The 25,052-nt window shown below is 41.1% G+C and overlaps 1 protein-coding gene across 1 annotated transcript; it reads right to left on the minus strand.

Annotated features, from left to right (window-relative positions):
• Positions 1–237: 237 nt before the first annotated feature.
• C10H16orf78 (chromosome 10 C16orf78 homolog) lies at positions 238–22,602 on the minus strand. Its single transcript, XM_063109920.1, has 5 exons — positions 22,453–22,602; positions 19,069–19,179; positions 18,424–18,553; positions 2,615–2,870; positions 238–385 (listed from the first exon to the last, which is right to left on the minus strand). The coding sequence occupies exons 1-5, from the start codon at positions 22,600–22,602 to the stop codon at positions 238–240; spliced, it is 795 nt and encodes a 264-aa protein (XP_062965990.1).
• Between the last annotated feature and the right edge of the window lie 2,450 nt (positions 22,603–25,052).

Genomic DNA, 25,052 nt, shown 5'->3' on the forward strand with positions numbered 1-25,052 from the left:
TCTTTTGGTGGAGAGAAAAACTACAGTTTCTCCTAAGTTGGTTCTGAGTTGGATGTCGAGGACAAATCCTACACCAGCCCAATGGTTGATGCAGTCTAGGCTTGTATTCTGATTGTTACTGCCTAAAAGGGGTGCACTAAGTTTGAAGAACCAGTTGTAGTGTGCCGGGGGATGGCATCTGGTGTCCAAGGGTCCAATAACAGAAAGAGCCTGAAGGTGGCAGTGGAGAGAAGCTACTTAGAGGGCCACACTGTGGATTTGGGAGAACACCTTTTTAGCATCTATCTCCGCTTCAACCATGTGGGGATGGATGTACACATTCATTCCTGCATCCTTGCACAGCTTGAGCAAGGTCCGAATGTTGTTCTTGGATAACCGCAGGTATCTGTGCAAGAGAAAGCCAAAGAAGTAGTTGAAGGTGCAGTCATGATAGCTTCTAACTTTATTGAAAAGAGCTTAGGTGTAAGCAGCAGTAAGTATGGGATCTCTACAGGGGACTGACCCTCCCTCTAGACGTTTGTGGAGCTAACAGATACCCCACAGGGGTAGTGGGAGTTTATGCTGGTATAAATCCTTTTGAAATCAATTTGCCAAGCACCACCTCTAGTCCCTGCCAAAGAAAAAATGTTCATTATCATTGACTCCACTGAAGGTCTCAACTTATCCCAAGAGGAGAAGTCAATGGAAAGAAAAGCTATAAAGGTGTTCGTTTGGGGATTATCAACAACAGGAAAATGAGACATTTCATCAACAGAGAAATGGTTAAGCAAATAATGGAGAACCCCAATTAAGGATTCAGTGAAAATGCCATATTTAAAATGGCATTAGGAAGAAGAGGGTACAGCATGGCTGCGAGATTATGGCAAGTGGGAGAAAAAACAAAATGCAAATATTATGTGTTTCTGCACTGCTGTGTGCATGCAATCTGAGAGGTGCCCAGGGCTGGGGGAAATACAGGACAGTGGAAATAACTGCTGAACAATGTGGTAGGAACAGAGGTGAGTATTTTCTTTTAATAATATTCAAACAATTAAAACACTAGGCCATTGATTTAAAATGTTCGCTAAAGCCCTGTAATTCTGATTTATACTGAAGAATGGGATCGATCCCATTTGTACTGTGTAATCCAGAGAGTATTTCTGCCACTATGTCCAGAGAGCTCCTTATTCCACCATCAGCCCTAACCTTGGTCCCTGCTTTAGTGTAAGGGGGGAGGCTCCCTACTCAGGCCACCTGCTTGTTAGCTCCTTTGCTACAGATGATGGAAGAGGAGCTGCACATTGATGTATCCCGGTTTTCCGCCTATTGGGAATGGCTTCCCTTCTCCTTCAAGATCTTCCCAGAGCTTGGCTGTTCTTACAGCCAGGCTAGCTCAGACCCTCTCAGCAATCCTCACACCTGTACTACCTTTTCTCTGACATCTCCAACCACGGTTCACCTCTTCCTCTTTGACCATCTCAGTCTCTGAGGGTCTCATGCATACGCACGTGGGTACCCACTACAATCTCATTCTGAACAATTGATCCTGTTCTTGGATGCTTTTCCAATGGCTTCATAGCTGCCATCTCTCCAAATGTTCTTTCCCCCTCCCTAGAGGGTAGGTATCATGTCCAAATCTCTTTTCTCCCCATCACGGAGCCCAAGTAGGCTGTCTGTTGGCTAGAGTCAGTTAGAACCACTATGTCAACCTGAAAGCCATAGTCAAAGTCATCCAGCCATGAGACCAGCCAGCAAGGGCAATTAATCAGGGTTACTGCCTGTTCATCTTCCAGCCAGTTAGCCATCGCACCTCCATCCCTCGGCCAGCCAGTAAGCAGAGCAGGACTTTGCAATAGGTCTATTTGGTTGCCAGGCACTTGAAGCCATCTTTTACTACAGATGAGTTTACTGCTGGATCAACTTTATGAGGACGACTACATTATTCTGTTGTTTTGTTTCTCCCTCTGCTAAAGTTTCTAAACATTATCAGTTACGTCTTTCCAGTAAAGGATAACACTGGTCTAGAGAGAGGGATGCTTGGATTTGCCGGGGGCAGGGGGCAGGCTCTTTGGTGTTACTAAAAACCATCAGGTCCTGATAAATAAGACGGAGTACAGGTGAGAAGGGAGACACTTTGGTAAGAGTAAGTATCAAGTGGTTCCACACTTTGTTCATGGTCCCTTCGAGAGTCTAAAGCCCCAAACATACAGCAGGTAGCCACTGAGGATGGTGGCTACTATCACCAGCAATTCAACATCACAATGCAAAGGAACTTACAGGAATTTCCTGTGAAAACAAGACCATCACCAACTCATTCTTTCCCTTTTGAAAAATATTCACGGTTTCTATTGCCAAAGAAATGAAAATATTGGAAGGGTTGTGTAAGTGTCCAAAGGTGTGGCACCAAAATGGCAACACTGAAATGACATGCCCATCCAGGAGATGGTCCACTGGCAGGTGAGGCTGCTGGGAAATCCAGTGGCTTCAGCCCTGGGGCAGTCCTTTGGGACTCAAGGACAGAGCTCAGCCACGCCGAACCCACCCTCCTAGATCTTCAGGCTCAGCCCAGGTGTCTGAACCAGAGATGGTGGGGCTCCTAGTACACCCCCGGCCCCATCCACACGGGGCTGCTCACCTGCAGCTCAGCACCTCCTCGGGCTTCAGCATTTTTATAGTCTCCATCTTGGGATCGGTGCCCTTCTCCATGAGGCTCTTTAGCTTGCGTTCATAATTGCTGTCTGATGCCTTGTGCCCCCAGTCTCTCATGAAGGTAGGCCTCCGGTTGCCGAAGATGCTCTCCTGTAGCATGGTATCTAAGACACTGCTTTGTCGAAGGAATGGGTTTGGCCTCTGAGTGGACTCTAGGGCAATTGCATCCTTGATGTCTAACTCTGAAATTGAACAAATGTCACAAAGGAGTTAGATCCTGAGAAAAGTAAGAAGCAGGAAGGGGATGAAGGCTAAAAGAATGAATGGGCTCCAAACAATACCGGTTCTGAGATCTGAGGTCTTTTCAAGGATGTCCTCCTCGGCATTTGTTTAATCCTCATTTGTCCTTTTCTTTCTCTCTGTCCCCTCTCTCCCTGCTGTTCCAACTCCCTCCATTTTCCTCCTCCCACTTTTCCCATTCTCTCAATCTTTTCTCACCTTCCTCCCCAGGGGGAGTTCACCGAAAGGGAATTAGCCTATAGGAGGTAGGGGAAGGTATAAGAGGAGATAAACTTTGAGCTGGGTTTTAAAGGGCAAATAGTTTATCAGTTAGAAAAGGGACAAAAAGATTACAGGCAGGAGGAACAGCATTTGCAGGCAGAAGGAACAGCATTCACAAAGGCACAGATACGTGAAATGAAAAGGTGAGTGACTGATATGATCCGAATATGGGACGTGTACTGAAATATTGTTGGGGCTACAGCTTGAAGACTTTAATTTTTTCTTCTTTAATTTCCTCCTAAGTATTTTACAGATTTTTACTTATGAGGAAGGAATATTTTCTACTCATTTCCATTTCTAACTGATGTGATTACTATAGAGAAAAGCCTATTTAAAAAAAAAATATATATATATATTTGACTAATACACCAACAACCGTATCAAATTTTATTAAATTTAACTAGAATTTCTTGAGTTTTGAAGATGTGCAATCACATCAGGGGAAAAAATAAAAACATCTTCTTTCCAATACTTATGAAAATTACATATTCTTCTTGACACAGTACATTTAACAGACCCTCTAAAACAATGTCAATAACAACTGTAGTGATCATGCCCCATTTTGTTCCTGATTTTAATTAAAATGATTTTAGCATTTCATCATTCGAATGATATTTGCCACTACTTTGGAGTATATGTTTTATAATATTTTAGCAGTTTTATTCCTAGTTTACCTAGAGTTTTTATTAGTAATAATTGCTTAATTCTACTTATTCTGTTTTTTATCATCTACTGATATAATCATATGGCTTTTCCTTTAATTTGTTGATGTAATTAATTATGTTGTTAGATATCCTGCCATTGAACCATTTCTCATCTGCCATAATAAATCTCACTTGGCCATGGTGTATTATTCATTTCAGACGTTGGCATATTTGTTATATTTTCATACATTCAGTATGTTTGCTGAACTTTTAAAAGATTTTTTTGCATCTGTATTATTGTGAGATTGGCCTACTTTTTGGCGTAATATTTTAATATTAAGGTTATGATGGCTTGTTAAATTAATTTAGAAATGTCAATATTTTATATGGTCTGTAACACTTGAAGTAACACTGGGATTATTTGCTCTTTAAAAGTAAGATAGAACCTGGCATAAAATCACTTGTCCTGTTGCCTTGTTTTAGTGAGAAAATGTTGATTACTTTTCAACCTTCATTACAGAAATTGCTCTATTTAACTTTTTGCTCTTTATTGTATCAATTCTGATGATGTATAGTATGATAGGAAACAATCCAATTTCTCTATGTTTTCAAATACAGTATGTATAGTATAGAGGTATAGTATTTTATTATAATCCTTTTATCTTTGCTTTGCATCCTTTCTCATAAAGAATTTGTATATTTTTACACTTCTTTTTAACAAGGATTGTGATAACTTCATATTATTTGTCACCTGCTGTTTCAGAAAGCTAGCTTTCGATTTATATTTTTTACTTTTTATCTTGATTTTCATTAATCCCAGCCATATTTTATAAATTAATTCTGTTTTTTGTATTTATTCTTTCTTCTACTTATTAAATAAATGTTATTTATTTTATTTTGTTTTATAAAGACAAGAACATTACTTTTACTTTTAGTTTTTATTGTAAATTTTCCTCCGAGAGTACATTTTTGCCTCTGAGCGCACCGGCCATCCCTATATAGGATCCGAACCCGCGGCGGGAGCGCTGCTGTGCTCCCAGCGCTGCACTCTCCCGAGTGAGCCACGGGGTTGGCCCTTAATTTTATTTCTAATTATTGGTTTAGGATAATGAGGATGACCCTAAAAATATTCACTTTTTGAATGTTAATGGTTTCTTTGTGGTGAAATATACAAGTGATTTTTGTAAATATTCTATGGCCATACAAAAATGTATTTGCATTTTTACATTCTTCTATGTACTTTCTGTTTTTTTCTATTTGATGCCTATTTGGTTCTGAAAAAGGTATATTAAAATTTCCCACTATAACTGTATTTTTAGCAGGTCTCCTTGCATTTCTAAGTGCTTTTGTTTTATCTATTTAGCTACTGTGGTTTTTGGTGTATGTAGCTTTACAGTTATTACTTATTCTCTTTAACATTTAAAAATATCTCTCCTTTCCTTTATGTGTTTCATTTAGCCTCAATTCCACCTCATCTGTTTGCATTTCCTTGTTGTTTCTTTGTTTATCTTTTTGTTTTCAACCTTTCTATATCTCCTGCTTTTAAGTATGTACCAATTATTTCCTAATTTGGTGCCTCAACTCTCTTCTGCAGTATTTTCTGCTGGTGAAGGGATACATGGGTGATAAGGTCCCTAAATATTTCTAAATGTGCAAATATTATTTATTCACCCCGATAGTGACTTATACATGGACTGGAGATAAAATTAGGGAATTGCATGTCTTTACTCTCACTGGTCTATCAGTGCCATTCCATTTCCACGTTGGTGCCAGTCTGATTCGTTTTCCTTTGTAAGTAAATTATTCTGTCCATAAGCTTGTAAGGTTTCGTTAACTGAGTTTAGGAATTTTACCAGGATATGCCTATGAGGAATGAGTCTATACCTCCTACAATTATATAAATGGAGGGATGATGGCCTGGAGCGAGGGTGTGACTTACCCAAGGTCTCACAATGAGTTAGTGGTCTCATAATGAGTTAATTAATTAGGACTCTTTATGCTCAGCGTGGTGCTCTCACCTGGCAGCTGGTCCCTCACAGGGTGATAGGGTGAGGTGGCCTTAGCAGTCCCTGTTTGTGCATGGTGGAAATTGGTGCTATGTTCCAGGAGAATCATGAGCTGCACATCCTCTTTGACACAAATGGAAAATCTCTTGGAGAAAGGACCATAGACTTTCCTGAGATATCTGATCCTCTTCTGGGTCAAGGAGGGTCTCATGTAGGAAAGAATAGTAGCAATATAAAAGGTAATTGCAATTATACATACTAGCTGACATTTGTTGAGTGACTTATGTGCCAGACAGTGTTCCAGGGCTTTTGGGCGGGGTGAGGGGGAACATTTAAGTCTCACAACCATATCATGTCTATTTAACAAATGAGAACGAAGAGAATCAGAGAGATTAGGTAATGTACCCAAGATGCCATAGCTAATTTGTAGTGAATCCAGGACATAAACACTGGTTGTCAGTGCCTTTTGCTGGGAGCCCGTCCTGGCTACCATCTTGGACAAAATTACCCACATTCCTGGGTCTGTGGCTAAAAAGAAAAGTTAGATTTCTGGTAGTCAATGTTTGGGATATCAGCACTGACTCTTCTCATGGAGACAAAGGGGGTTATATCCCTGTAGCCTTCTGCATTAGGAATGCACCCTTGGCCTGGCATCTATAGAATGCTCTGGACATAGGTGCCCAGGGAGGGAAAGCCAAATGAATTCCCTTTTTCCTGTCTAGCTACTTAGACTTTACTTTGGAAATGTGTTCCAATTGTTTTCCCCAAATCTTTTACTAGTCCATAGCATGTTATATGAAACAGCTGTTGCAGACACTGGACAACAGGCATTGCAGGACAGTGATCCTTGAGTGAGGAGAAAGAAATGAGGCGAACCCCCTGATTGCCCCAGCTTATAGCTGGAAGATACTCCCAGTTTGCAGCCTAGGCAGAGCCCAGCAGTCCCTCTGAGTTGGAGAGAGAGAGTACATAGTTTAGGTAGGCCAAGACAGCTGGAATAACAGGAGGGAGCTGCACAGACAGCTACACAGTTATTTAAAGGCTCTTCTCATCTGAACACTAATCAGCACATGCAGAAAAGGATACTACACAGATATAGACTAGAAGACAAGGACACTGAAATGGCTATTATAAATATATTCCATTATGTTTACCAAGGCATGAGCATGTTAAGGACAGACATAAAAGTTAAAAATGACCTAAACTGAAATTCTAGAGATGAAAATGCCAGTGTTTGAAATGAAAAATCCGTTGAATGGGATTAATAGCAGATTAGGCATTGCAGAATAAAAGTTTAGTGAAATTGAAGACATAGCAACAGGCCCCCACCAGCCTGTGTGGCCCAGGTGCACTGCAGTGTAACGACCCTCCACTCCCCTGAGAACATGGTGCTGTGAGTGGTGTGGAGCATGAGAGTCTCCATCTGCATCCTGTGTGTGGCCTTGGTGCCCGCTGCGCCCTGCCCACTGGCGGCCCTGGCGGCTGACAGTGGGCACCCTCTGGATGCTGTACACAGTACCTGCTCTGCTCTCACTGCCTAAATTCACAGACAAACATGAATGGATAACAACAGAAAATGAAGTTGGAAGAATGGGAATCAGCAATTTTGCACAGGAAGCTTTGGGAAATGTTGTTTACTGTGGGCTGCCTGAAGTTGGGACAAAATTGAACAAACACATAAAGTGCCTTCTATAAAAAGTAAGAGAAGAGACTTCTAGTCAAGAAGGTGGAATAGAGCGTCCCCAATGTCTCTCTTTCCCACAAATCAACCAATTTACAACTATAAAAAAGCAATGACAGCCAAGCTGGGGCCACTAGAGCTCAGGGGAAGAGGAAGAGAGACATACAGAGTGCATGAAGGCAGGAGAAACCACAATGAGAGAAAGAAAAAACTGCTCTCACTGTTTCAAATCCTGGCCACTTCTAGGCTGGAGCTGCTGAGCGCACGGAGCAGGAGCTGGCAAAAACCACAGCTAGGCTCTTCAGATGAAATTTCTTGGAGGCGGCAGGGGAGAAGAGGGCTTTGGTGGCTCTCTGGCCAGCAAGACTATTAATAGGGTTCCCATGGACCCATATAGGAGCAAGGAGCCACAACAACTGAAAAAAAGGAGAAATTCAGAGCCCAGTGAGTTACTGTAAAGGTCCAGAGTACAACCTGTCCCATGGGAAGCGTTTGGAGCACAGGCGGTGGGGGAGATGGGCCCACTGGGGGAACACTGGGGCACAGCAAGGACAGCTGATCTGCCCCCCAGTCAGCACAGGACCACTCAGAAGAGACTGGTCAGGAATGTAGAATTGCATGGGGTGCGGTTTGATGTAAAGACTCAGGCCCAGACCAGAGTCTGTACACGATACAGGTGCATCAGACCTCATGAGAGCTAGAAGTACCTATAAAATCAACCATTAAAACCTGAGCTGCACAAAAAGCCTTCTCTAGGGAATCAGCAGCAAAGTGGCAATTTAGCTCAGCCACAGAGCTCACATACTGGTCCCCACAGGAAGTCCCCCCATTTTAGAAGTAAGCAAAGGACAACAAATTAATTCCAGTGCAGAGGTGAAGGGGTGTAAACAGCAAATAATCCAACACAGAACTGAACGGAAAAAACAAAGTACCCACAACCAGAGACAAAGTTTGATGTTAACTAGTAAAGGTTTCATTTCACCAAAGAACACCTATAACACCTAGAAGTACTGGAAGTCCCCTGGGCTGCCAAGCCAGAATGAAGGGAGGGCTGGGGGCCTCAGCCATGCCCCCAGACACCTGCAACTAGCCCAGTGATGGCCACTGAGCTGCTGCAGGAATCACCCCAGGCTCTCCTGAGCTGGGCGGTGGGGGGCCTCAGGCCTCAGCCATGCCCCCCCGACATGTGCAACCAGCCCGGTGACAACCACTGAGCTGCAGCAAGAAGGCCCTGGGTTCCTGAGCTGGGGTGGTGGGGGTGTGAGGGCTTTTGCCACACCTCCCCAACATCTGCAGCCAGCAATGACCAAGCCACCATTGTAAGCCCTCTGGTCTCCCCTGTGGGAATGAGGGGGGTGCCATAGGCCACAATCTTGCCCCTCCTCCTTCCTCCTTCTTCCCTCACATTTCCTTCCCCTTTCCTCTCTCCCCCTCCCTCCCAACTGCTCTGCAACAATGTCATAGAATGTAAGAAAATAATAATATTAAAAAAAAAGAAAGAGAAGAAAAAAAAAAAAAAAGACATAGCAACAGAAACCATACAAAATGAAACACAAAGAGAAGAGACCGAAAGACAAAAATAAAACAGTGAGTTGACTTTAAATACGTGTAATTGGGGTGCCCGAAAGAGAGGTGAGAGAATAGATGACGGAAAAAATGTGGAGAAATAATGGCCCCCAATTTTCCAAATTTAATGAAAACTAGAAACAAAGAATCTCAACAAACCCCAAACACAAACAGTAGAAATATAAAGAAACTGACTTTAAGGCACACCTTAAAGTTGCTAAAAAGAAAATCTTAAATGAAGTCCGAGGAAAGAGATACATTACAAAGGAACAAAGATTACGATGACCGCCAACTTCCCATGGGAAACAATGCGAGCTAGAAGACAGCAGAGCACATCTTTACAGTCATGAAGGAAGAAAGGCAGTCAATCTAGGATTCTGCATTCAGCAAAATGATCTTTCAGAGAAAAAGTGAAATAAAAACCTTTTTGGACATACAAAGGCTGTAAGAGTTTATTACCAACAAACCCACACTGCAAGATATGTTAAAGGAAGACCTTTAGGCAGAGGGAAAATCCCTCCAGACAGAAATCTGGATCTGTGCAAAGGAGTGAAGAGCACTAGAAATGTTAAATATGTGGGTAAATATAAAAATATCTTTAAAATATAGTTGTTTAATGTGAAAATAATAACAATGTGCTATTTTATATATTATATATTTGAGGTTTATAACATGGAGAACTATAAGGTACAGCAGCAATAGCATGAAGCTTGGGAGAGGAGAAATAAAAGTGTACTCTTGTAAGTTTCTTATGGTTTACATAAAGTGAAGTAAACTATGATAAGTATGATAAGTTAAAGATGTATATTGTAAACCCTAACACAATCACTAAAATAGTGCAACAAAGAGTTATAGCTAAGAAGTTAACAAAGAGGAAGAAATGATATCATAAAAATTAGTCCAAAAGAGGGAAGAAAAAGAAGACAGCAAAACATTAGGAACAAATTAGCAATGAATATCAAAATGGTAGATTTAAATACAACCATATCAATAATCACATTCAGTGTAAATGGTCTAAGCATCCCAATTAGAAGGCTGAAATTGTTAGATTGGATGAAAAAACAAAAAGCAAGACTCAATCATATGCTGCCTACAAGAAACTCACTTAATTTTTATTTTTCCAGCTTTATTGAGCTATAATTGAAAAATAAGATTGTGTATGTTTAAGGTGTACAATGTGATGATATGATATATGTATATGTTGTAAAATGATTATCATAACATGTTAGTTAACACATTTATCACCTCACACAGTTAACTTTTTGTGTCTGTGTGTAGTGAGAACACTTAAGTTCTACTCTCAGCAAGTTTCAAGTGTACAACACAGTATTATTAACTATAGTCACCATGCTGTCCAGTAGATCTCCAGAACTTATTCATCCTAACTGAAGCTTTGTACCCTTTGACCAACATCTACACATTCACATCCCCGACCCCCAATCTCTGACCACCACAATTCTACTCTTTACTTCTATGGGTTCAACTGTTTACATTCCACATAGGTAAGAACATACAGTATTTGTTTTTCTCTGTCTGGCTTATTTTACTTAGATAATGCCTTCCAGGTTCATCCATGTTGTTACAAATGGGCAGGATTTCCTTCTTTTTATGGCTGAATAATATTCCATAGTATGTGTGTATGTGTGTGTGTGTGTGTGTGTATATGTGTGTGCCACATTTTCTTTATCCATTCATTCATCAATGGACACTTAGGTTGTTTCCATGTCTTGGCTAGTGTGAATAATGTTGCAATGAGCACGGGAGTGCAGATAGCTCTGAGATACTGATTTCATTTTTTTCAGATACATACTCAGAAGTGCGATTGATAGTTCTATTTTTTAATTTTTTAAGGAAGCTTTATACTGTTTTCCATGATGGCTGTACTGATTTACACTCCCAGCAAGAGTGCACAAGTGCTTCCTTTTCTCCGCATCCTCAACAACACTTGTTATCTCTTGTCTTTTTGATAACAGCCATTCTAACAGGTGTGAGATGATATTTTATTGTGGTTTGGATTGGCATTTCCCTGATAATTAGTGATGCTGAACACATTTTCATGTACCTGTTAGCTATTTGGAAAAATGTCTTATCAGGTTTCTTTCCCATTTTTGAATCGATTTTTCTTTTTCTTTGTTTTTTGCTATTGAGTTCGATGAATTCCTTGTATATTTTAGATATTAACCCCTTATCGGATATATGGTTTGCAAATATTTTCTCCCATCTTGTAGGTTGCCTTTCGATTTTGTTGATTGTTTCGTTCACAGTGCAGAAGTATTGGTTTGATGTAGTTCCACTTGTTTATTTTTGCTTTTGTTGCCTCTGCTTTTGGTGTCATATCCAAAAAATTATTGCCTCCTATGCTTTCTTCTAGAAATTTTATGGTTTCAAGTCTAACATTTAAGTCTTTAGTCCACTTCGAGTTAATTTTTGTCAGTGTTTAAGATAGGGGTCCAATTTCATTCTTTTGCATGTGGATGTCCAGTTTTCCAACCACTACGTATTGAAGATACTATCTTTTTTTTCCCTCTGTGAGTTTACATCTGGGCTGTGTTCTGTTCCACTGGTCAATGTGTCTGTTTTTATTCCAGTACCAAACTGCTTTGTATTATGGCTTGAAACCAGTAAGTGTTATGCCTCTAGCTTTGTTCTTTCTCAAGCTTGCTTTTGCTCTTCATGGTCTTTTGTGGTTCTATATAAATTTTAGGACTTGAAAATGCCATTGGAATGTTGATAGGCATCATGTTGAATCTATAGATTGCTTTGGGTAGAATGACATTTTGACGATATTAATTCTTTCAATCCATGAACGTGAGATATCTGTCCATTTATTTGTGTTTTCTTCAATGTCTTTCATCAATGCCTTATAATTTTCAATGTACAGGTTTTTTACTTCCTTTGTAAAATATATTCCTAAATAGAGGTGGTCCCCAACTTATGATGGTTTCAGTTACAGTTTTTCAACTTTACAATGGGTTTATAAGGGTATCAAAAATATTTTTGAGATGGTATTTTTGACTTATAATGGGTTTATTGGGACATCACCCCTTCACAAGTCAAGGAGCATCTGTATTTTTTTTTTTTTTGATGCTGTTTCAAATGGGATTGTTTTCGTATTTTTTTTCAGATAGTTGTTGTTAGTGTAAAGAAACAGAACTGATTTTTGTGTATTGATTTTGTATCCTGCAACTTTATAAATTTATTAGTTCTAATAGTTTTTTGTGGTATCTTTAGGGTATTCCATATTTAAGAACATGTTATCTATAAAAAAGAGAAGATTTTACTTCTTTATTTTCAATATGAATGGTTTTTATTTCGTTCTCTTGCCTAATTGCTCTGGATGGGACTTCCAGTAGTATGTTGAACAGAAGTGGTGAGAGAGGGCATCCTTGTCTTATTCCGATATTAGAGGAAAAGATTCCAGCTTTTCAGTATTGAGCATGATGTTAACTGTGGGCTTGTCATATATGGGCTTTATCATTCCTTCTATACCCAATTTGTTGAGAGTCTTTATCACAAAAGAATGTTGAATTTTGTCAAATGCTTTTTCTGAATCTATGATCATATGATTTTTATCCATTTGTTGAACTGTCCTTGAATACCAGGGATAAATTCCACTTGATCATGTTGTATGATCCTTCTAAGTGATGTTGCACTCAGTTTGCTAGTATTTTGTTGGAAATCTTTTCATCTATATTTATCAGGAATACTGGCCTGTAATTTTCCTTTCCTGCAGTATCCTTACCTGGCTTTGGTATTGGAATGATACTAACCTTGTAAAAGGAGTTTACAGGTGTTCCCTCCTTTTCAATTTTCGGGAAGAGTTTGAGATGAACTGGTATTAATTCTTTAAATGTTTGGTAGAATTCACCAGTGAAGCCATTAGATCTTATGCTTTTCTTTGTTGGGAGGTTTCTAATTAGTGGTCTATTTCTTCATGATTCAGTCTTGGTAGGTTTTATGTTTCTAGGAATTTATCGTTTTCTTTTAGGTTATCCAATTTGTTGGCATATAATTATTCATAGTAGTTCTTATCCTTTATACTTCTGCAGTACGAGTTGTAATATCTCCCCTTTCTTACATAATTTTATTTATTTGAGTCCTTTTTTTTTCTTGGTCATTGTAGGTAAATGTTTGCCGATTTTCTTTACCTCTTCAAAAAACTATTTCTTAGTTTCATTGATTTTTTTCTATTTTTTTTAAGTCTCTATTTCATTTATTTCCTCTCTAATCTTTATCATTTCCTTCCTCTGGTACCTTTGGGCTTAGTTTGTTCTTTTTCTAGTTCCTTGAGGTGTAAAATTAGGTTGTTTATTTGAGACCTTTTGTTTTTCTTATTATGGACATTTATAGCTATACACTTTCCTCTTAGAACAGCTTTTGCTACATTCCATAAGTTTTGGTATGTTACGCTTCCATTTTCAGTTGTCTCAAGATTATAAAAAAAATATTCTCTTTTGATATCTTCTTTGAGCCATTGGTTTTTCAGAAGTGTGGTGTTTAATTTTCATGTGTTATTGAATTTTCCAATTTTCCTCCTGTTAGTGATTTCTATTTTCATGACATTGTGGTCAGAAAAGATACTTGATATGATTTCAGTCTTCTTGAATTTGTTAAGACTTGTTTTGTGGCCCAACATATAATTAACCCTAGAGAATGCTCTGTGTGCACCTGAGAAGAATATATATTCTGGTGCTATTGGATGGAACATTGTATATATATCTGTTAGATCCATTTGGTCTATAGTATTGCTCAAACCTGCTGTTTCCTTATCAATTTTATGTCTGAATGAATTATCTCCTGTTCAGAGTGGGGTATAAAGCCTTCTACCATTATTGTATTGCTGTTTATTTCTCCTTTCAGTACTGTTAATATTTGCTTCATATGTTTAGGTGCTCTGATGTTGGGTGTATAATACTTATAATTGTTACATCTTCTTGATGAATTGAGCCCTTTATCATCACATAAGAGTCGTCTTTTTCTCTTGTGACTGTTTTGACTTAAAATCTGTTTTGTCTTATGTAAGTAGCCATTGCTGGTCTCTTTTGGTTATGATTTTCATGAAATATCTTTTTCCATCCCTTCACTTTCAGCCTGTGCATGTCCTTAAAGCTAAAATGAGTCTCTCACAGGCAGCATATGGTTGGATCTTGTTGTTTTATTCAATCAGCCACTCCATGTCTTTCAATTGGAGACTTTAATCCCTTTATATTTTAAGTAATTATTGATAGGTAAGGACTTATTATTGCCATTTTGTTTATTGTCTTTGAATGTTTTATAGTTCCCTTCTTTCTTTCTTTCTTTCTCTCTTGCTGTCTTCCTTTGTGATTTAATGATTTTTGTGGTAGTATATTTTTATTCTTTTCTATTAATCTTTTGCATAACTATTGCAGGTTTTTCCTTTCTGGGTACCATGAGGCTTATGGAAAACATCTTTATAATATCCTATTTTAAACTGATAAAAACTTCACTTTTATTACATAAGAAAATTAAACTTTTACTCCCTCCCTCAATTTAGGTTATTGGTATTACAATTTACATCTTTTTGTATTGTGTGTCCATTAATAAATTATTGTAGTTATAGTTAATTTTAATATATTTGTTTTTTACCTTTTATACTAGAATTAAAAGTGATTTACATACCACCATTACAATATTAGAGAATTCTGAATTTGCCTATATATTTATCTTAACCAGTGAGTTTTATATATTAATGTTTTTACATTGTTAATTAGTGTCCTTTTATTTCAGCTTGAGGAACTGCCTTTAGCATTTCTTGTAAGGTGGGTCTTTAGTAATAAACTCTCCCACTTTTTGTTTATTCAAGAGTCTTCATTTCTGAAGGACAGTTTTGTCAGATATAGTATTTTTGGTTGGTACTTAAAAAATATTTTGAATATATTATCACTCTCTCCTGGCCTGAAAGGTTTCTGCTGAGAAATCTGCTGATAGTCTCATGAAGTCTCCTTTGTATATGTCAACAGGCATTTCTCCTGCTGCTTTTGAAATTCTGTCTTTGCCTTTTGACGATTTAATTCCAATGTGTCTTGGTGTAGACCTTTCTGTGTTCAACCTATTTGGGAACATCTGGGCCTCATGAAACTGGATGTCCATATGTCTCCTCAAATTTGGAAAGTTTTTCAGCCATGTCAGTAAATTTTTCATCCCTTTCTCTCTTCTCTTCCTTAGACTCCCGTAAAGCTGTGTTGTTTTACTTGATAGTGTCCCATAAGTCCTGTAGGCTTTATTCATTTTTTTTTTTTGCTTCTGTGACTGAGTAATTTCAAGCAACTCGTCTTTGAAGTCACTGATTCTTCTGCTTGATCAAGCCTGCTGTTTAAGAGCTCTATTGAATTTTTCAGTTCAGACATTGTAGTCTTCAGTTCTAGGATTTCTATTTGGGTTTTTATGGTTTATATCTATTTGTTGAACTGGTTATTTTATTCATGTATTGTTTTCCTATTTCATGTAGTCATATGTGTTTTCTTGCAGTTCACTGAACTTCTTTAAGAAGATTATTCTGAAATTCTTTGTTAGTCAGTACATAGATCTACATTTTTTAGGATCAGTTATTAAAGTCTTTAATTTCCTTTGGTGGTGTTATAAAAAATTCACTTTAAATATAAAGATACAAGTAAGTTAGAAAGTCCAATGTGGTAGTCATAGAAGCTGAAATCTGTTGGAGGCTCTTATAGTGGAAAAGAATCAGGATTAAGCTAAGATAATGGTAGTGGAAATGGACAGAAAGAATTAGGGATTAAAGGTATTAAAGAGGTAGAAGCTATAGGACCTGGTAACTAGTCATGAGATTGAGAGAGGGGGAGGTGACAGGATAGACTTTTTGGCTTCTGACTTGGGTCACCACTTTGGGATAGTGCTGTTCCTTGACATGATGCATATAATGAGAAGTAGGCTGGGTTTGTAGTGCCGATGGAATCTGAACTAACATTGGAAGTGGGGTATGTGACTGTCTCCATGCCCTTCTTAGGGTCTGCTTTTTGTTGAACTTGTCTCCCAATCCAGATCCTGCCCACTCATTTTAGGCCTCTTGCTAACTTGCACAAGAAGCTTTCTTTGCTGTGCCCAGCCCTGACTCAGTCCTGGGTGTCACTCTGGAATACCCAGGTGGTTTCTAGATGCCTTGGAACACCTGGCACACTTAGGCTGGCCCATTTACTGCCCCCAGTGGCCACTGGTTGTATTACATTAGGAGAGAAAAAGCTGCTACTCTCCAACAGGGTGGATTTGTCTTGGGTGGTGGGGAGAAGAAGAAGGGGACTGCAGAGGATCAAATGGCTGGCTAGTCAGCCTGCCTGTTTGCACTGTTGTGCAGTTAGATGAAAATAATTTTTAATCAGCTGGTGTAGTTACTTTTAGGGAAGGAACTGTCTTTGTTTATGAAAATATTTTTTAGACTACTTTGAGTGCAGAATGAGACAAATGAAGAGCTGTCTCCAAGTAAAAAGCCAATGGAAATATGTAGGGTGGGGAAGGCAGAAGAGGGAGGAGAGGGGAGAGGAAAGAGAGAGGAAGAGAGAGAGCTGAACAGGACTGGGAGTAGAGTGAGGCAGGCAATGTCCAGGGAGCAAAATTTAAGGAGGTGCTCACTCTCAGGCTCACACAAGTGCAGGGTTGGCACTTGTGAAGTGAAGTGTGAGTGCCTCCTTCAATTTTGTGCCCTGTGTGCCTGGCTTGTCTCCCCCTAGTTCCAGTCTTGGAGTTGAGAAAAACATCAGGCTACTCCTTGCAGGGAAATGGAGCCAGGAAAAATCTCCCGATAGTAGGGGACAAAGGACTTGGAAGAAAAAAGGGGTCTCATTATCAACTTCTAATTTGTTTGCTGTACAATTCTGTGATGTAATTCTTTCCCCCTGTTGCCTCCAAGTCTTCACCAAAGCTGCTTGTACACAAAGGCTTCATGTGAGAGGTTTGGAGAGAAATCAAAGAAACAGACCCATTCTGTGTCTGGGTTGGCATGGAGCAGGGAGAAGAGAGCATCCACTGGAAGCAAGATCTACAGAAGCTCAAGGGCCCAGCAGGACCAGGACTTTGGAGCCAGACATGACACTGGCAGTCGCAGAAAATTTGGGAAAGATATGGGGTTTCTGATAGAACACAGCCCAATTTAGTTTTATTTTTTAAATAAACTTCATTTTGGGATAATTATGGATTTACCGAAAAATTTTAAAAAGGCAAAGAAAATAAAGTATCTTGTACACCCTTCACCCGGTTTCCCTGAATGTTAACATCTTCTATAGCCATGGTACATTTTTCAAAACTAAGAGATTAACATTGGCACGTTACAGAGGTTTTTTGGATTTCACCAGTTTTTCCACTAAGGTGCTATTCTAGGATTCAATCCAGGATCCTGCACGGCATTTAGGCTCAATTGTATTTAAATCTGAATTTAAATCTGACAGCAAGTTACACAGTTACAAGTGACTGCAGTTTGGTTATTAAATGGCTTTGGTGTATTAAAAAGAAGGGGGGGGAAATGATTTTTTCTTGGGCACAATGGGGGCAATTTTGTATAAGAGAACTGGAAGCCCCTGCATGAAGGCTCTTGCCCACTTTTCCCCTGGTCTAATTGGAATCTCTTCCAGATTTCTCTTTTACCATACACCTCTGTCTCAAGAAGCCAGACACAAATAATGCATCTGCTTTTCCAACACCATGGTACAGCCCACCTGAAATTATAGCAAAATTTTTCTTGGAAATAGCCACTAGCATTTATTGAACACCTCCTCTATGTCAGGCTAAGTGCTTTACACACATCATCTCACTAAAGCCTCACAACTACACTGTGAGGCAGGTAATGGTATTGTCTCACTTTAGAGAGGAGAAAGCTGGACCCCAGAGATGGAGGCACGAGCTTAGAACAAGCCAATCTTTGTAACAGGGGACCTGGCATAACCTGTGCTTACCCCTTCCTAGTTGTGAGCAACACCTGGCAGATTTCAGGCCAGCAGGTGTGGTACCTTCTGTAATTGACATTGTCACAGTATCTAAATTAATTAGATAACTTGGAACTCATGAGGTCAATGCCACCAAAATGGCTTCTGGAATCTGGAACACACTTTGCTGGCTTCCTGAGAAAAGAATATCCAGGGTTGGGCGGGTCCTTGACATCCACTTGCCTCCCACCCAGGTCACACCCAGTTTGCCCAGTGTGACCTCTGGTGTGATCCCTAAGGAGCTTCCATGGGGGTTTCTGACTCCTGTGCACAGAACAAATGGACTGATGTGATGCTTCTGCCCTAAAAATGGTATGAGCTGTTGGCCCCTCTGAGAGGAAGGGATTATGGAGGATGCTTCTGGTGTCCCCAGGGCCAAGGCTTACCAGATTTCTTGGTGCCATCCCTTGCATAGTTGCCAGGGACCATGCTGAGACGTCTTCCCTTTTGCTCCACCCCATAGAGCTTTCGATACATGACAGGATCCTTGTCCTTCTTGGAGCTTTGCCCTGAGATCTTGGAGGAAGCAGGAGAGAAGTTACACCCTGATTACTGGATGTGGCTTGGCTTCTCCCACCCCCAAACTGAGTGATTTCAGGGGTTTGCTGAAAGGCAGGCAAAGGTAACAAAAGAGAGACCCACCCTGGGCCTGGGAGAGGTTGGGGGGAGAAGAGAATGCACATCGGTGCTTGCTTACTAACGCCTCACTTTCATTCCCCCCATATCTTGCAGGGAGGCCATGAGGGGCCCTGGAAACACACAGTCCTTGGAGGCAATGGTTTATGGGGAGAAAGGTGGGTGGGGGAAGAACACAGCACCTGCGAAGAATTAAGCTCTACAACAGGAATGCAACAGTTTGTTGGGGTGGAAGCTGGAAAGGGTGATTCATTTGGGAGTTAGTGTGGGGCACGAGTGGATTTCAAATTTTTTTCAAAATGTAAAAAGTAGCCAGACACTCTGCAGGGGAGGAGCAGGTACCCTTCCTCAATATGGAGAACTGAGTGGGGGTGGGGTGGGAGGGGCTGTGTTACCTGCCCGGGGACTTTCGCCTGCTCTCCCCGACGACGCTTCAGGATGTTTTTGCCTTTCTTTTGTTCTTTCTCATTTGCTTTAGGGACTTCCACCTCCTTGTTTTTTTCCTTCTGAAAAAATAATGGAGGCGAGCCCTGCAGCTGCCCCTGTGGGGACGGCTCCCCCTCTGCCCCAACAGAGGAGAAGCCTCCCTGGTGAGCGGGCTGCCATCTCCCCTCCACTCAGCTTTAGCCCATACTCTATGCTCCTGTCCCCCGTCCCTGTCCCTGGTGTCCTTGTCACTGCTCCTGAATGACCTTCTAAACCTCAGGCCGATCTTGTCTCTCTCCACCTCAGAATTCGCCACTAGCTCCCGATCTCCTTCTACATAAGGGCCCTATTCCCCAGCCTGGTCGGAATTCCTTCCAGCCACCAAGTAGCTGTTTTAGCTGTGACCTCCCTGCCCAAGCCTCCTGTCTGGAACGACAGGAAGGCTCTGCCTTTGAGCAGGTCCTGTTTATTCAGACCTCTTGGTCTTTGCCCAACCTCACTCTCCCTCCGTCCTGGGACCCCTCTTCTCCTCACCCCACTGCCATCGCATCCTGTCTTCCCAGGGTGGTCATCACAATTAATCTTGCCTTTCTCTTTCCCCAGGTACTCTTTGCGACCTGTCCAGGAGCTGAGCATGCCCTGCTCTGAATCACGTTCCTTGTGCGTGGCATGTTCCTGGCCTTCCAGCTCCCACGGTAGAGGCTGGCGGGGGGGGTGGGTGGGTGGGGGGGTGGGATCATTAGGGATCTCTGGGGCCCAGTTGGGGAGTAGCCCAGGAGAGGCACATAAAGGGTGGGCCATCTAGGCAACTCTCCCTCCCCCATCTATAAGGGGTGGGGATGGGGAGGTTGAGAATGACATGGGCTGGATCTCCTCCAGGAGGGTGCTGCTTGGGGTTGGGGGGAGACAGTGGCCCAGACTGTAGTCTGCAGGTCAGACTGCCTGGGTTGAAATCCTGTTCTATCTATTGCTTAGTGGTTGAGGAACCTTGGGCAAGTTACTGCCCTATCAGTGGCTTAGTTTCCTCATCTGAAAGATGAAGAGGATAGTAGGGTATACTTCATAAGGCTGTTGTGAGAAATAAATGAATTACTGCATGTTAGATTGTTATATGGGGTGGAAGGAATGTTCTGATAAGCCAGTTGGGTGAGTAAGAGGAAGCTGTCCAAGGGCACACTTAATGTTGGAACTTGCTTTCTAAGGAAGGCTATGCTGGTTAACTTTGGGGTTTTGTTTGGCTTTGTGGGGAAAGAGGGTACAAGTTGGAGCCAGGGCTGAATTTTTAGATAGGAGAGGAGAGAGGATAAGGCCATCTCCTCCAGTGTGGTCCTTCTCCCGGTGTCCCCCCTACCATTGTCAGCCTCCCCAGAGGAGTCACCTGAGTAGCTCCTCACACACCCCCTATTTCGGGGGAACCTGAGTGGAATTGACGTGATGCCATGGACTCAAGAAAACTGCAACATTCTCTGATTCAGCAGCATTTATGGCCAAGACTTTCGACCTCAGGGGTCTTCTCTGATGTCAAGTGGATCACATGAGAAGCAACATAAGCAGTCTGAAATGGGGAAAAAACCTGAATTGCCATGCCTGACTCCAGGAGGAGAGAGAGAGGCTGCAGGGGGCCCTGAGGGGTATAGACAACACCCCCAACTATCCTCACTAAAGGTTTCCCTGCCTCCTGCTGCTGTCTGAGACCTGCCACAAACGTGTTTCCCTCTTTCTTAGAAATTTCTTTAAACATCTACATGCTTCTGGGAAGGGTAATGATGTTTGATGACTTAAAGTTATATTTTGAATGTAAATTTGTTCCCTCTCTGGTCCAAAATTATTTACAATAAAAGCCACATATAAAGTAAAACTATTTAAACGTGAGAATATAATTCTAGTGAAAGGAGGTAAGACCAAATGTGGTAGTGAATATGATTTCTGTGATTGATATTAAATTGAGTTCTGAGAGAACCAGCAGTCAAGTCCCCAACTCTTCCTACCCCCCTCTCCCCCCCAAAAACAAGGGCAAGGGGTAGGCTATCAGTAAATCATTGCTGCCTTAGAGTAAAATATGTTAATCAGAGGTATTTTAGCAGGTCTGATGGAATTGGCACTCAAGATCTTTCTGACTATGAACGATAAGTAAGCACAGAAACAGAATGGGAGCTTTCTTGAAAGGCAGAGAGTGTTGAACCAGATAAAGAAGAGGAAGAGGAGGTGGTTGTGGGGAGTGGGCCTAACAAAGCCCAGGAGCTTGGGAGTTGGATGAATCTGAGTCTGAGCCCTGGCTCTGCCTATTATTAACTCTGTAACCTCAAGGAAATGACTTCTCTTTACCTCAGTGTCCCTGCCTTCAACTGGGGGTAGTAATGGTGCCTTGTAGCCTGGCTGGGCGTGGTTGATGGGACAGCCCAAGTGCAGTGCTAAGCACAGGCCCTGGCACACAGTGAACTTTACAAGTTAGCTCTATGGAGAGCATCATCATTAGTAATGCCATTTTTCACTCATTTTACTCTGGGGTCAAGGGACTCAAGATTGAGTGGCATCCTCTGCAGAGGACAACACTATCCAAGGACATGGCTTTGTTCTCCATAGATGGTGGGCCCAGCGGGCAGCTCTGGGGAAAACTGAGGCAAACTTGGTTGTTATGGATCCTGGAGAAAGGAAAGGGCTGATTAGAACTAGCTCTGATGCAGGGCAGAAAGGAGGAGGTATGTTAGTAGGAGTCCCAGTGGGGATAGTGGCAGTGGGGAACGAATGCCCTCTGACCTTGAAGCCCTCATGAGGAGAGAAGTGGCTGGGGACAGTGGGAAGGATCTATCTACCAACACTGAGACCCCAGAAAACTGCTGCCCTGTGCCCTTCTCAAATACTAGCAAGACTAACATTCCCACAGCTTGACTAAACTTTAGACAGGTTTCGTCATTGCCACAAGCCTCCGACCTCCTTTTTCTTAGAGTATTTACTTTAGAAAACTTGAATGTGTAAATTCTTTCTCTGCCCCTGTGAGATATAAATATTCTTCCAACCTCTTGCCAGTTTTATGATCCAGGGATGTTTTTCTCAAGGACCTGAGAGTCATCCCTTTGAAGTATAATCATCAAGAGAGATTGTACCCCTACCTGTCAGTCTTTATGGGAGGGTAGGAGCCTAATTTTGATAAGCCCCAACTAGCAAACACAGATGGCATAATCATATTAACCAACCTCCCCACTAGCATTCTCCAGCACTTTTCCACTAGCTCCTCATCCCAGTGCTTAAAAACCCTCCCGCCTTTTGTTTTGGGGGAGTTGAGTTCAATTTCTCTCCCCTCCTGCAATAGAATGAATCAAGTCTTCCAGCCATTTTTCTTTGACAATACACACCTGATAAGCTTGCCCCTTCTTCCCCCGCCTCCGCTCCAGCCACTCCAGCACCCGTGTGAGGTCAGACATTCGCCTCTCCTCTGCAGTCCTCCACGTGGACTTTCTCTCCGTGGGCATTAAATTCTTCAAGTTCTCTGTATTCCCTAACATTACGGAGTCTTGGTTGTGCCTTGGGAGGGAGGCTGGCACTGTTTTACTCTCTTGCTGCCTCTGCCTCAACTTGCTGGACCGGGTGATGCAGAAGGTAGGGTGTGGCCTCTAGATGTGAACACAAAGGGCAGAGTTAGTGGCCTAAAAGGATGGAAGGTCTGGGAAGATTGTGAGGTCACTGTCAGGCGTGGTAGCTGGCCTCTGGGGTCCGAGTGGAGGAGAGACATTGGCTACCACTCGCTTTTCCCCACATAGCCACTGCCCCTCTTCAGGCACTATCTCTCACCTGGACTCTGCCATAGTCTCCTCCTGCCTCCCCACCTTCACTTCCATAGAGATCTTGCTAAAACAAAGAACAGCTCAAGTATCTCCCTTTCTCAGAAACCTCCGGTGGTTTCCTGTTGACTATATACAAAACATAAATTCCTTAGTTTGCCATCCTACAGTGTCTTCTAATTAGAATGAAGCTTTTTATAAGCTTAATGACTCTCTATTAATTTAATAATTCAACAGATCGTTACCAGACACCTACTATGTACCATGCATGGTGCTGGGAATACAAGGCAGAGAAAAACGTAGTCAGACCTTTTAAAACGTATGGGCTAGTGGGAAAGACAAGATGGCAGATAATTACCCTACGAATCCATAACGAATGAAGATGAATGCTCCCAAGGAAAGGAATGTAATTCTATAAAAGCTTGTAACAACAGAATTAGGCTTGGATGGGGTGGTGGGTAGATCATGCTTTAGCTCTGAGCTAAGGTAAGTAGGCTTCAACAGTGCTGCTATGGCCTGAACATTTGTGTCCACCCCAATCCATCTGCTGAAACCTAACCCCCAAGGTGATGGTATTAGGAAGTGGGGCCTTTGGGAGGTGATTAGGTCATGAGGGCAGAGCCTTCATGTTTGGGATTAGTGACCTTATAAATGAGACCACAGGAAGCTAGCTAGCCCCTTCCACCATGTGAGGACACAGTGAGAAGGTGCCATCTGTGAACCAAGAAATAGTCCCTCACCAGACACTGAATCTGCCAGCACCTTAATTTTGAACTTCCTAGACTCCAGAACTGTGAGAAATAATGTTGCTTATAAGCTACCCAGCTTATGATATTTTGCTAGGGCAGCCCAAACGGACTAAGACAAGAGCTATGGACTAGAGGGACATGCATGTGCAAAGGCCCTGTGGCAGGACGGAGGCATGGCACACTTGAGGAACAACAGAAGGTCAGGGTAGCTTGGTGGTCGCAGGTTCTGTTCAGGCTGGGAAAGGAAGGGGAAGGAGGAAGGGAAAAACAATAAAGGGATTTAAACAGAGAGGAGGGAGTGACATAATAAAGCTTTCTTTTTTTGTTTTATAAACTTTTATTGAAGAAAATTATGTATACAGAAATGTGTCAGAATCAGAAATGAAACATCTGTGTAACTAGTGCCCTAGAGTCCCCTTTATGGTCCCTGCTAGTCACTACTTCCCTGCAAGAGTAAACATCATCTTAATATCTAATTTCATAGATTTTTTTAAAGCCTGCTTTTGGGTTTTATGGAATGATACACATGTAGTCTTTTATATCTGGATTGATTCATTTTACAACATATTTTGCAAGATTTTACCAATGAATTTTTTTGTGGTTGTTTATGTGACAATGTATTTTATTTTTATTCTTGAAGAAAAAATTGCTGGATAATAGAATTCTTAGTTAACAGTTTTTTCCAACACTTTGTCTATGTCATTTTACTGCCTTTTGCCCTCTATTGTGTTATGTGGGAAGTCAGCTGTTAATTGTACTGTTGCTCTCCTGTACTTCTATGTCATTTTCCTCTTGCTGATTTTAATCTTTGTTTTTGTCTTTTGACTACTCACCTATGATGTGTCTAGGTGTGGATCACTTTGTATTTATCTTAGTTGAGGCTTATTGAATTTCTTGGATATGTATTTGATGTTCTTCATCAAATTCTGGAAGTTCTTGGCCATTGTTTTTTCCAATATTTACTTCTGTTCCTTCCTCTTTCCTTTCTATTTCTGAGACTCCCATTATATATCTGTTGGCATGCTTGATGTTGTCCTACTGGACTCTAAAACTCTGTTCATTTTTCTTCAATCACTTTTTTCTCCCTGTTCTTTAAATTGGAGAATTTCTATCACTCTATCTCCAAGTCCACTGGCTCCTTCTTCTGCTGTGTGCAATCTGCTTTTGAGTCTTTCCAGTAAATTTTTCATTTCAATTGTACTTTCCAACTCTAGAATTTTCATATCTTTTTAAATAATTTCTATCTCCTTGTTTAGAATCTCTCTCTGTGGATTCATTAGTGTTATAATTTTATTTAAAAATTTTAAACATGGTTTAATTTAGTCCTTTGAATATACTTATAATAGCTATTGGTAGTCTTTGTCTGCTAAATATCACATCTGGGGACATTCCATTCAGAGAAAGTTTGTATTGACTGCTCTTTTC

The sequence above is a fragment of the Cynocephalus volans genome, chromosome 10 (genome assembly GCF_027409185.1).
Source record: "Cynocephalus volans isolate mCynVol1 chromosome 10, mCynVol1.pri, whole genome shotgun sequence".
NCBI classification, from domain to species: domain Eukaryota; kingdom Metazoa; phylum Chordata; class Mammalia; order Dermoptera; family Cynocephalidae; genus Cynocephalus; species Cynocephalus volans.

What these genes read in the sequence shown, in the direction of transcription:
- C10H16orf78 (XM_063109920.1), bottom strand. Translation starts at nt 22,602, where the DNA reads ATGTTAGGGAATACAGAGAACTTGAAGAATTTAATGCCCACGGAGAGA. An exon ending in AGGCGAAAGTCCCCGGGCAG is followed by an intron (nt 18,554 to 19,068) that starts GTAACACAGCCC and finishes GCTTCCTCCAAG; the next exon opens with ATCTCAGGGCAAAGCTCCAA. An exon ending in GGATGGCACCAAGAAATCTG is followed by an intron (nt 2,871 to 18,423) that starts GTAAGCCTTGGC and finishes GTTCAATTTCAG; the next exon opens with AGTTAGACATCAAGGATGCA.